This window comes from Lontra canadensis, unplaced genomic scaffold (assembly GCF_010015895.1).
Source record: "Lontra canadensis isolate GAN:19392208 unplaced genomic scaffold, GSC_riverotter_1.0 scaffold12, whole genome shotgun sequence".
Classification (NCBI taxonomy): Eukaryota; Metazoa; Chordata; class Mammalia; order Carnivora; family Mustelidae; genus Lontra; species Lontra canadensis.
In genome coordinates, this window is record NW_022631006.1 from 20,628,248 (window position 1) to 20,641,717 (window position 13,470).

The following is a 13,470-nucleotide window of genomic DNA, read 5'->3' on the forward strand; positions in this document are numbered from 1 at the left end:
CTTGAGATCACGACCTGAGCCAAAATAGAGAGTCAGATGCTTAACCCATTGAACCACCCAGACGCCCCTGAGGATTATTATTTTATACAGGGTGGTCAGGAAAGAACCACCTGAGGAAGCAGACACCTGAGGGAAGAGAGGAAGTGAGCCAGATGGATAGTTGGGCAACTACATTCCTGGCAGAGGAAGCAGAAGGCAGGGGTGTGTGTGTTTGTGTGTGTGTGTGTGTGTGTGTGTGTGTGTGTGTACACACGCTCGTGTACATGTGTGCAGGGGACTGTTGCATCTTGGAGGAACAACAAGGAGTTACGTTTCCAAATTCCCAACATACTAATCTTTGGGATGCAGAAACAAATCAAAACTGCCAGCAGTTCTCAAAATCTTAAGTTATTCTTAAAATATTTTCACCCTTTTTCATATTCTTGTTATCATGCTATCCGAATCATTTTTTAAAAGAGATTTTACTTATTTGAGAGAGAGAGAGAGAGCATGGGGAAAGAGGCAGAGGAAGAGAGAATCTTGAAGTTTATTGTCTGCTGAGCTCAGAGTCTGACTCAGGGCTCGACCTCACAACTGTGAGATCATGACCTGAACCGAAACCAAAGAGTTGGGTGCTCAACTGACTGAGCCACCCAGGTGCCCCCTGATTCATCTTTAAAAAGCGTTTGTAAGTATTTACAAGAACTGTAGCCTATAGCAAATATTCAAATGCTGGAGAACACAGAGAACATTACTGGGTACCATTTAATTAAAGTAACACACAAATCTTCAAGCAAGGTTAACAGCACTTCACAGAATCACAGGTTGGAAATTGCCAATTTAAGGACTTGTTTTTGAGTCAAAACTTACTGTTTCTTGGAACACCACTCACAGAGTTTGTATAAAGTATATAATGAGTATCAACTTATTAATATTTTGTTTATTTGCAAGAATGACTTACTGTTGGCAGTAGACATGGCCAGAAAACACACTTAGAACATGGCATCAGCTCCAAGCAAGACTGACCAATTGGATTGTGACTGCATCTTTCCCAGAATGTTAACCTCAACTTCTGACACAGATGTTAGCATTTCCTGCTTTTGCTTTTGACTTGACATCACTGGATTCCTTCAGTAACATCTCTATGTTGATTGATAAAGTTTAATTCTCAAAGGAGAATTAGAACACATTTTCCATTTTTCCTGATTTCTCAACTTTTTTTTTTTTAATTTAGAAAAACATACAGATTTTTTTATCAATGCTGGGAAGAAATTCCTGCACAGAAACACTAACAAGGAGGACAGTGAGTCTGGAGCAATGTATACCAAAGAGAGGGTGGTAGAATTAGAGTCTGTGAGAAAACAGAGGGCTTGGTTCTTTAGGATCCGTGTGCATTGTAAGGGCTCTTCAGGATATGGGGAGCCCTGGAGAGTCCTGAGCAGAGGAGTGACATGGTTTTACTTTGGTTTTGAAGGCATCATTCAGGCTGCTGTTTGAAAATAGTAAGAGCAAGGAAGGCAGTAACGAGGAAGGAAGTTGTTGCAAAAATCTAGGTGAGAGATGATGGCAGTATAGACCAGAAGGTAAACACAGAAGGTGCTCAGACATAGTTAGATTCTGGATATATTTTAAGTGTAAAGTCGATAGGATTTAAAACAAATTGATTGTAGAGTGTGAGGGGAAGAGGGATTAAGGACAACTTCAAGGTTTTTGATCAGAGTCTGGCAGGATGGAGTTGCCATTTACTGAGATAGATAAGAGGGTGGGATGGGAGTGGGGGTGACTGTGGAGAGTTTTGTTTTTATGACATGCTAGGTGCAAGATGCTTCTTATATCTAAGGAGAGACACCTTATAGTCGGCTAAATAAAAGTGGAGTTCAGGGGAGAAGTCCGGGTTGGAGATAGAAACACAGGATTTAGCAGTATATGAATGGCATTCACAGCCAGGTTTCTAAACCCAGTTTTTAAACCACTGCTCTAGATTGTAGCTGTGGTTCCCTGAGCAACTCACTTCACTTTTGTCTATTTGCTTCACTGAAAAACACTTAAAAAATACACATCCTACCTACCTGAAATAATGAGGCTAAAGGGGCTGTGTATGGGAAAAAGCCTTGTAAGCTGTAAAGTGCTGTCCATACTAGCAAGCAGATAGTTGATGATACCGAGGATAAAGAAAATCAGTTTGGGGACCCAGGTAAAGTCTTCATGAGCTTACAATGGGAGAATCCACGAAAAAAGAAAAGTGCAAAACTAGTATTTTTTATTTACGTGGAATCCACAATATAGCAAGAATTTGAAATGCACGATCTTTTTGAGCTGAAGAGCAATCTTGTGAGGAAGGAATTATTATTATTCCCATTTCACAGAGGAGGAAACAGCTGAGAGAGGATGGGAGACCTACGGAGCAACATATGAGTGGTAGAGAGCCACATAAGCCTCTAGACGTCCTCCTTTCGAGTTCAATCTAAATACGAATAACCCATTCCCCAGCCACAGCGTCCGCAGGAACACCGAGGAGACAGGAGCGCTGCCCCAGCTCGCGAAGGCCCAAGAACGTTCTCCGCCATCCCTGGCCCCCCACACCTTATTTCCGCACGGTACAGCCCTTTTCTCTTCTCGCGAGACTGGAAACGTAATGCTTCTGGTTGCCAAGGGAACAGCGTTCCTGGAGGCAGGAGAGCTTTGTACGCAAAGCTCCTTCCCCCTCCAGAGAAGCTGGGGTGGCGGGAAAGACCCCTCCCCTTTGGGGGACAGTTGGGGACGCTGAGTGTCAGCGGTACGCTTCTGCGCCCGTCAATGATCCGCCGACTGGCGACTGCCTCCCAGAGTTTCCGCGGGGAAGGTAAGTCACCATAGCTGTTAGGACCCCACCTCTACCGCCGCGCGACCTGCCGCGGCGTGAGCTGGGCGGAGTCAGGTCGGGGCCGCGGCAGGGCTGGCAGGAAGAGGGGCAGGGCCAATGGGAGGGCGGGGCGGAGTCGTGTCTGGCTGCTGGGCCCGGAGACTGGCTGTTAGGGCGAAGGGGCAGGGCCAGGGCCAGTAGGGGGCGGGCTCAGCCGAGGGTGGGCGGGGCCTGGGAAGGAGCGGGCATGCCCAATCAGAGCAGAGCCATCTGCCTCTACTGAGACCATAGCCCGCATTTCCACGTTCCCTTAGGACCGTCTATCAGGGACTCCTACTGTCCTTTGCCTTCTGGACCTTAAGATCTAAAACTTACATTAAAAATTAATCGCCAGACATTTGAAGTAGACCGTAAATAGCAAAGAATGCGAATAGGTATGTCACCGGGCGGCGTGGGGGGAAAGGTGGCCAGTAAACATTTGGCTGCAGACTCCATAGAAATGTAAATCAGACTCACCGATATCTTGACACTTACCAGACTGACAAAGATGGAAAAGCTATGATGATAACCCCATTGACCCCAGGCCAGAATGGGGAAAGAGGCACTTTGTTCACACCCTGTTGATGGTGTAATTTGGTACAACCTTTTTGGTGGACAGTGTGGAGTCCTACCACAAGTTGAAATGCAAGTATTCTTGGACTCAGTGTGGTCTATCATTCAGGTATATATTTTGTTTAGTATCTTCAAACGAAGATTCATACAAAGAGCTTAACTTGAAGTTGTGTGTGCCATTTGTGTGTGTTTGTATTGGGGAGGAGTAGATAGTTAGAAAGGATAGAGGTTTGCATATGCCTAAAAAAAGTGAGATCCCCCAAGTCTATTAACAGTTGTTCTTGGGGTGAGGAAAATTTTGACTTTTTTTTTTTTTAATAAATATTTATTTATGAGAGAGGGAGAGAGCATTCATTGGGGGAGAGATGGAGGGAGAGAATCTTCAAGTGGAGTCCTGGGAGGGGGAGCCCAACTTGGGGCTCATGCCCCGACCATGACCATGAGATCATGACCTGAGCCAAAACAGAGTACAACGCTCAACAGACTTAAGGAACACAGGCACCCTGGAAATTTTGATTTTAAAATGTTGTACATTCTTCTATATTATTTGACTTTTTGCTTCTCATGGGCAAGTATTTCTTACACAAGAAATATGTAAGTTAAAAAAAACTTGTACCGTTAAATAACTTTTAGACATTAAAACCATGAAAATAAATATAATTCCATATTTTTATTTATTTATTTATATTTTTAAGAGATTTTATTTATTTGACAGAGATCACAAGCAGGCAGAGAGGCAGGCAGAGAGAGAGGAAGGGAAGTAGGCTCCCCGCGGAGCAGAGAGCAGATGCGGGGCTGGATCCCAGGACCCTGGGATCATGACCTGAGCGGAGGGCAGAGGCTTTAACCCACTGAGCCACCGAGGTGCCCCAATTCCCTATTTTTAAAGGTTGGCTATTTATTATTACTAAAAAGAGGAGCGTTCATTTTCTTTCAGTTCTTCTTTCATCCAAAATACCAAATTATGGCAGCCATGTGTCCCCATTTTGGTTTAAATGATCCGTGGTGATTGGATTTCTTACAAGCCTGTATAAAATTTATTTATTATATAATTATTAATAATCAACTACAATCAATCTAATATACTAAACAATAATATTATATAATTGTATTAATTATATAGTCATATAATAATTTATTATACAATATATTCTATGTTATATAGAATGTTTCTATATTTATTATTTATATATTTATTAACTTATTATTTTTATTTTAAAAAGATTTTTATTTATTTGACACAGAGAGTGCACAAGCAGGGGGAGCACCAGGTAGAGGGAGAAGCAGGCTCCTGGCTAAGCAGGGAGCCCCATGCGGGACTGGATCCCAGAACCCAGGTTCATGACCTAAGCCGAAGGTAGACGCTTAACTGACTGAGCCATCCAGCCACACCTGAAAAAGTTTAAATTAATCTTGTTTGAAATGAATGTTATAAAAAGTTGATATGTGTTAGTGGTGATTGTTACAATTTAGAATCTGGTGATATATCATCTGCTTAATGGAATATCATGAAGTAAATAATATTTTATTTTTGGAATACCTTTAATGCAATAAGAAAATGCTTCATTGTTGTTAAGTGAGAAATATACAAGTCAAATTTTCATGGAAACACAAAGAGCAAAAATGGATAAGAAATATGCCAATGATGTTTAGCACAGAGTGGTGAATATTGGGTAATTTTTATTTATTTTTGAATATACTTTAATATATTCTAGACAGTTTCTTTCCTAGACATTTTTCTACAATGAATAAATTAACTATGACTTCAAGGTATACTTATTATTAGAAAATCAAAAAATACATGTAAGCAAAAGGTAAAATAAAAGACCAAGAATGGGGCACCTGGGGGGCTCACTTGGTTAAGCATCTGCCTTCTGCTCGGGTCATGATCTCAGGGTCCTGGGATCAAGCCTCACATTGGGCTCTCTGCTGAGCAGGGAGCCTGCTTCTCTTTCTCCCTCTGTTTGCTGCTCCCCCTGCTCGTGCTTGCTATTTCTCCCTCTCAAATAAATACATAAAAATCTTAGGGAAAAAAAAAAAAAGACCAAGAACATCCATAAACCCACCAATCCAGAAGAACCCACCTCTGTTCCTTCTCTGGTTTGTTATCATCTTTCAGGTCCCTTTATGTGTATTTCTTTAAGTAGAAAATTGAACTTTTTTTTTTTTTTTAAGCAAGATGTTGACATTTAGCAAGATTTTTTTTTTCCTTCCTTCTTTCCTCCCTCCCCCACTCCTTCCTTCCTTCCTTCCTTCTCTTCCTCTCTTTCTTTCTTTTTTTTTGCCTATATAGAAAAAGTAATGGATAGGGGCATTAGGATCTTATAGATGTGCTTTCAGTGTTTAAGAAGAAATCTCAATAGCCACATAGAAATTCCACAAGAAAACACAAAACATTGTCAAAGAAAGTAATCAAATGATAATTAAATACTTAAGATGACAGAAGCACTAAATGTTGATTTAACCAAATACAGTGCCTTAACTATATTGAGTGTATGTGGGGAAGAGTGAATTCCTCTATGTGAATTCCTTGTTTATGCCCTTAGCCAGTTTTCTATTTTAATGTTTCTTTTTCTTACAGATTGGTAAGATTTCTTTAAATATGTAAATTCATTAACCTTTTGTGTATCATCTGTGTTGCATATATTTTCCCTATTTTGTCAGGTGCCTTTTAGTTTAATTTAGAGTTCTTTTTGTTTGTTTATTTGTTTATTGACTTTTTTTTTAAGGTAATTGGTGAGTATTCTTTTTAAAAAAAATTTTTAACAAAAATATATCATTAGCCCCAGGGGTACAGGTCTGTGAATCACCGCCAGGTTTACACACTTCACAGCACTCATCATAGCACATACCCTCCCCAATGTCCATAACCCCACCACCCCCACCTCCCCCCACCCCAGCAACCCTCAGTTTGTTTTGTGAGATTGTTTGTGAGATTTGTTTTGTGAGTCTGTTATGGTTTGTCTCCCTCCTGATCCCATCTTGTTTCATTTATTCTTTTCCTACCCCCCAAACCCCTCACATTGCATCTCCACTTCCTCATATCAGGGAGGTCATATGATAGTTGTCTTTCTCTGATTGACTTATTTTGCTAAGCATCATACCCTCTAGTTCCATCCACGTTGTCACAAATGGTAAGATTTCATTTCTTTTGATGGCTGCATAGTATTCCATTGTATATATATACCACATCTTCTTTATCCATTCATCTGTTGATGGACATCTAGGTTCTTTCCATAGTTTGGCTATTGTGGACATTGCTGCTATAAACATTTGGGTGCACGTGCCCCTTTGGATCACTATGTTTGTATCTTTAGCATAAATACCCAGTAGTGAAATTGCTGGGTCGTATGGTAGCTCTATTTTCAACTTTTTGAGGAACCTCCATGCTGTTTTCCAGAGTGGTTGCACCAGCTTGCATTCCCACCAACAGTGTAGGAGGGTTCCCCTTTCTCCGCATCCTCGCCAGTTATCTGTCATTTCCTGACTTGTTAATTTTAGCCATTCTGACTGGTGTAAGGTGGTATCTCATTGTGGTTTTGATTTGTATTTTCCTGATGCTGAGTGATGTAGAGCACTTTTTCATGTGTCTGTTGGCCATCTGGATGTCTTCTTTGCAGAAATGTCTGTTCATGTCTTCTGCCCATTTCTTGATTGGATTATTTGTTCTTTGGGTGTTGAGTTTGCTAAGCTCTTTATAGATTTTGGATACTAGCCCTTTATCTGATATGTCGTTTGCAAATATCTTCTCCATTCTCTCAGTTGTCTTTTGGTTTTGTTGACTGTTTCCTTTGCTGTGCAAAAGCTTTTGATCTTGATGAAGTCCCAATAGTTCATTTTTGCCCTTGCTTTGTTTATTGACTTTTAAGAGCCTTAAATGCTTAGGTGTTCAAAGCTACTAGTCTCTTCCTTTTTGATTTATGCTCTTGGTGTTATCTTTAGTAAGTCATTAATTTATTATGTGAATTATTTTTATATTTCCTTTTAGTCCCTTAGAGATTTCTTATTTTACATTTATGTATTATTTTAAAAATTAGTTTTTACTTTTATTTAAGTAGTGTAGTAAAAAACGTCAAACTCTACTATAACATTTACAATGGAAGAAAATAGAAGCAGTACCTAGTCTCATTCTCCAGAGGCAACCATCCTAAACTTATAAATATTATGCTTATTTAACTATGGGTTGGCTCTATCAGTTTCGGGGCATTCTCTTTGATTTCCTATCATGACAGATTAATATCTTATACTACTTCTCCTTTTATGTACTCCTTCCCACATACACTCAATATAGATAAGACTCAATATTTGGTTAAATCAACATTTAGTGCATCTGTCGTTATAAGTACTTAATTATCATTTGATTGCTTTCTTTGACAATGCTTAATTTTTTTGTGGAATTTCTATGTGGCTCTTCAGATTTCTTCTTAGACATTCAAACCCATCAATAAGATCGTAATTCAATGGCCCTCATCCATTTTTTTCTACAGAGGCAAAGTCATAAGATCGTCAGTTATATCCGCCCGCCCCGGGAACTGTATTTTATTTAATTTATTAGTTTCAGGAACAAACATAAGAGAACAGACCTATTTCTAAAGCAAACTGGGAGATTTCTGGAGCTTTTTAGATGATCCATGTCATTGATGGTTCTCTGTTCTTCTCCCTTTACTGACAGGTATTATACTGGCTCTGCAAACTTTTCCATCTCATTGCTCCCCCTGTAAGCTGCAATCAGTCTCCCTTGACAGCCTGCTCATGGCATTTACAAGACTTTTGGCCTTTCAGTACTTACGCTTTTTGATTGTGACGTGATGGGCCAGGGTGATCCGTCATCCCACAATAATAATGTCAGCGCCTTCCTGAGTGAGCCCAGATGCTTTTGCCAAGTTTGAATAATGTTGAGATCAATGCCTTTTTCATTTGCTAAGATGGAAAGAGTTGACCTACTGGTCGCTTAAGCATCGGCTTTGGCACATTGACAAATCATATTATCCCTCTGTGTGCCTTGGAGGAGCAACACATTATTGATGTTTATGCTTCCTCCTATATCCAAAACTTCCCTGGACTCTGCCTCTGCTGTTCAAAAAAAGAAAGAAAGATGAGTCATTGTGTAGGGTAAAAAAAGGACATTGTTTACACTTACTGGGGCCAGAGGCAATTGTCTTTCCTCTTTCTGTTATGAGAGAAACGGTTTAATTCATAATTAATAGAAATTTAGGGAGATTATGAAATTTAGGGAAGGATCATTGGAAGATCCATTTACATGTAAAGCTAAGTATGAGAAGGCAAACTCTGGAATTCTCCTATTTCTTCCATTTTCTCAGCACACATGATACCCTAGCATTCCTGAACAGATCTGGAATGGTCCTAAATAAGGGCACAGTTTAGAAGAATCAAGGTGCCTGTAATGTTCAAGTTCTCCCACTAGTTTAAACCATCTTGTCTAATAATCCTTGCTTCAGAAAACAGCACTCGGAATAGGGAACCAGAGGGGTGACAGACCTATGGATGGTGTCGCACGAAAAATAGAAGTTTGTAATAGGGGGCCAGATAGTAAGAGTGTGTCCCCTAGCAGAGAAAGTAGGTTTTGTTCTCTTGTTTCTGAGGGTGAAGTAGAATCATAGGTTTTAAAAGTGGGGGACTGATAGAAAAAGAGTGGTAACCAGGAGATGGTACACCATGAAAATGTGATACCAAGGAGGAGAGGAGAAGTCGGAGCTGAGAGCTGAGCTAGAATAGGAAGCACTAGATACAAAAAGGAAGGCAAAACCAGAAGAAAGTAGAGGACTTAGGTAGGCATCATTACGATGAAGTAAATCTGGGTTGAGAGGCTTGGTGCTCTATGAGTATCTTCTCAAGCCAAGGACACGGTAAATGTTTCTTTCTTTCTTTCTTTCCTTTTTTTTATTTTAAAAGATTTTATTTATTTATTTGACAGAGATTACAAGTAGGCAGAGAGGCAGGCAGAGAGAGAAGGGGAAGCAGGCTCCCTGCTGAGCAGAGAGCCTGATGCAGGGCTCAATCCCAGGACCCCGAGATCACGACCTGAGCCGAAGGCAGAGGCTTTAACCCACTGAGCCACCCAGGCGCCCCTAAATGTTTCTTTTTGAGGCACAGAAAGCACCTGAGATAGCAGTCACTCTGCATTCTTTTTTAGCCACTTTCCGCATCTAACCTCCTGGTCACAAGGTTTTCCACCTACAGTAAGAGAAAATCCCTGGACACAGATGTCTTTTGACGGAATTAGGGTAGTGTGACTTTGGTGGCAATATAATCCTTATTAACAAAGATTCTGAGCTAACTGTGCATTAACTCTAATGAAACATGCAAGCATACAGGTCATAACTAGCTTTAATTTCTTGTTTGTTTCAGGATATCGATGGATATTATAAAGGGAAACTTAGACGGAATTTCAAAACCATCCTCAAGTTCAAGAATACGTCCTGGGAGTAGAGATTCGAGTACTTCTTTGGAGGTACTCTCACCAGAACCGGCATCCTTCAAGGTACCTCCCTGTGTACAAATGATTTCAAGTCCCTCTGTTGAACTCTAGCACTTGATAAACCAATGCTGTTGTTAATATCCCTCTTAAAGGATCCTCTTGAGAGGGTATGTTTTGGGACCACTCGCAGATTTCTTCTTGGATTTTACTTTAGATCATTTGGCAAATCACAATAAAGATACAGGACAGTTCAATCACTCCTCAAAAATTTCTTCATGCCACCCCTTTGTCCTTAATCCTCCTATTCTTTTTTTAAATTTAAATTCAGTTAATTAACACATAGTGTATTGTTAGTTTCAGAGGTACAGTTCAGTGATTCATCAGCTGCGTATAACACCCAATGCTCATTATATCATGTGCCCTCCTTAATGTCCATCACCCAGTTACCCCATACCTTCCCACCTCCCCTCCAGAAACCCTCAGTTTCTTTCCTATGAGTAAGAGTCTCTTATGGTTTGTCTTCCTCTCTGATTTTGTCTTATTTTGTTTTTCCATCTTTTCCCTATGGTCCTTTGTTTCATTTCTTAAATTCCTCATATCAGCAAGATCATATGATAATTATCTTTCTCTGATTGACTTACTTCGCTTAGAACTATCCTCTAGTTCCATCTACATTGTTGCAAATGGTAAGATTTCATTTTTTGATGGCTGTGTAATATTCCATCGTGTGTGTATATGTGTGTGTGTGTGTGTGTATTTTATATCTATATATATAGATATATATAGATATATATATCATCTCTTCTTTATCCGTTTATCTGTTGATGGCCATCTGGGCTCTTTCCGTAGTTTGTCTATTTCACTCTGCCCTACTCTTAATCCTGGAAACTCCTGATCTACTCTCTACCTATTGTTTCTCTTTTTCCAGAGAGTCATATGAATGGAATTAAAAAGTTTGTAGCTTTTTGGGACGCCTGGGTGGCTCAGTGGGTTAAAGCCTCTGCTTTCGGCTTAGGTCATGATCTCAGTCCTGAGATAGAGCCCCACATTTGTTTCTCTGCTCAGCGGGGAGCCTGTTTCCCTCTCACTCTCTACTTGCCTCTCTGCCTGCTTGTGATCTCTGTCTCTCAAATAAATAAATAAACCCTTAAAAAAAAAAGTGTGTAGCTTTTGAGTCTGACTTTCCCTGTTGGCACAATGCATTTGTGACTCCTCTATTGTTATAGGTATCAATAGTTCACTTCTTATTACTAATGAGTAGTGTTCCTTTGTGTGGGTGTACCACAGTGTGTTTATCCATTCAGATGTTAAGGAACATTTGGATTGTTTGCAGGTTTTGGTAATTATGAATAAGCTGCTATTAATATTTGTATACTGAATTTTTTTGGGGGGGAATAGTTTTTAATTTTTCTTGGGTAAATACCTAGGGGTTGGATTGCTGGGTTGTATGGTAAGTGTATGTTTAACTATAAGAAACTGCAAAACTGTTTTCTGTTGCCATGAGAAATATGAGAGTTCCAGCTGCTCAGCATCCTCACCAGCAGCTGATATTGTTAGTTTTTTTTTTTTTAAACCATTCTAATAGTTATATACTAGTTATCTCATTGTAATTTTAACTCACATTTTCCTGGTGACTAATAATGAATGTATTTTCATGTACTTCTTTGTAATCCACATATCTCTTTTGGAAAGTGTATTAGTTTTCTTTTCTTTCTTTCTTTTTTTTTTTTTTTTAAAGATTTTATTTATTTATCTGACAGACAGAGATCACAAGCAGGCAGAGAGGCAGGCAGAGAGAGAGGAGGATGGCAGGCTCCCTGCTGAGCAGAGAGCCTGATGTGGGGCTGGGTCCCAGGACCCTGGGATCATGACCTGAGCTGAAGGCAGAGACTTTAACCCACTGAGCCACCCAGGCACCCCAAGTGTATTAGTTTTCTTTGCCTGACTTTTAAAATTGTATTTTTTTCTTATTGTTAAAATTGCATTTATATACACATATATATGTATACACACACACATATATATTTTTTTTCTTATAACTTCTGAGAGTTCTTTATGTATCATGTCAGATATATGATTTGTAAATATTTTCTTCTGGTCTGTAGCTTGACTTTTCATTCTTTTAACTGTGTCTTTTGAAGAGCAAAAACTTGAAATTTTGTTAACTGCAGTTTGTCAAAAATTTTTTGAGGCTTGTGTTTTTTTGTTGCATCCAAGAATTCTTTGTTTAAGCCAGGGTTCCAAAGATTTCCTCCTGTGTTTTCTTCTGAAAGTGTTATAGTTTTATGTGTTACATTTTTATATTTTGCATGTAGCCTCTGTTGTTGCCAATGAGAGAGCTTTTGTAAATCTGATATTCATTACAGTGTGTGCTGTCTGGTTTAGATACGTTTCTCTGGTTGCTTTAACTTTTTTCTCTTTGTCTTCAGTATCTACTGTTACTCACCTTTGTATGGATTTATTTATTTTATCTTTCTGGTGATCAGAACTTCTTCAATCTGAGGATTTGTGTGTTTCGTTTATTTTGAAAAATTCTTAGTCATTTAAAAAAAATGTTTCTAATATTGCCTCCTTTTTTTCTCTTGCATCATCATGAAAGTCATATTAAATATCTGTTGAAATTTTCCCTGCTATCCTTTATTTCTCTTATCTTCTTTTTAATATTTTCTATTCATTTCTTTCTCTGTGTTTCATCCTGGGGACTTTTTAACATATATTTTTGAATTTTTGAATTCTTTCTTATACTATGTCAAATCTACTCTTTAAGCCATTGAATTTTTTTTTAAGATTTTATTTGTTTATTTGACAGACAGAGATCACAAGTAGTCAGAGAGGCAGGCAGAGTGAGAGAGGGGGGTGGGGGGAAGCAGGCTCCCTGCAGAGCCGAGAGCCTGATGTGGGGCTTGATCCCAGGACCCTGAGATAATGACCCGAGCCTAAGGTGGAGGCTTTAACTCACTGTGCCACCCAGATGCCCCTAATCCATTGAATTTTTAAAGTTAATGACATATTTTTAATTTCTGGAAGTCCTTTCTAGTTTATTTTCAAATAAACTAAAAGATGGTTGGTGCTAATGGAGTGAGGAGCTGTGGGTAAAATTATAAAATGGGCAAAGTTTGCCTTTTGTTCTCCAGTTTCATCTTTTTGCTCCATTGCTTCTTGTTCATTCTAAGAGTTAGGATCATATGGGGTGATATATATAAAAGGTCTTTTTGTGTCCTGAAGTGTGTTATCATCCAAGTATGTTGCTAATATCTAGTTATGTTTTCTATATTCTGTATTCCCCTATATAAACACCATTCTCTGGAAAAGGTCGGCCAAATTCATTTATGCCAAGATATAAATAACCGACAGGGCTCATGTGATCTCTTCCAGCAATTTCAGCATTTTTACAGAACTCTGTAGCCTCAAGGATTTACTGGGTTTTATGGAATTTAAGGGTTTAACCCGGCCTTTCACAGAAGTGTGTTTTTGAACAGATTCAGTAAAGAATGAAACCAGTAGAGGCCTAACTTACAAATAAGAAAAACAATGCCTGTGTAATCTTGGCTCAGTTCCTCTGGGACTTATGCCCTAGTCCAGGTGAACAGAGATGCTC

General features: G+C 39.3%; 1 protein-coding gene across 3 annotated transcripts in view; it reads left to right on the forward strand.

Annotated features, from left to right (window-relative positions):
* The first annotated feature begins 2,635 nt into the window (after nucleotides 1-2,635).
* The window catches only part of FSIP1 (fibrous sheath interacting protein 1), a 184,573-nt gene continuing 173,738 nt past the window's right edge, over nucleotides 2,636-13,470 (forward strand). For 2 of the 3 annotated variants that reach the window (XM_032856871.1, XM_032856873.1), the window contains exons 1-2: nucleotides 2,636-2,821; nucleotides 9,803-9,935. In XM_032856871.1, the coding sequence (XP_032712762.1) occupies nucleotides 9,810-9,935 (126 nt within the window). In that variant the 5' untranslated portion in view covers nucleotides 2,636-2,821; nucleotides 9,803-9,809. Of the gene's footprint in view, nucleotides 2,822-3,185; nucleotides 3,256-9,802; nucleotides 9,936-13,470 lie in introns of those variants that run through there. The other variant, XM_032856872.1, reaches the window with a different exon arrangement.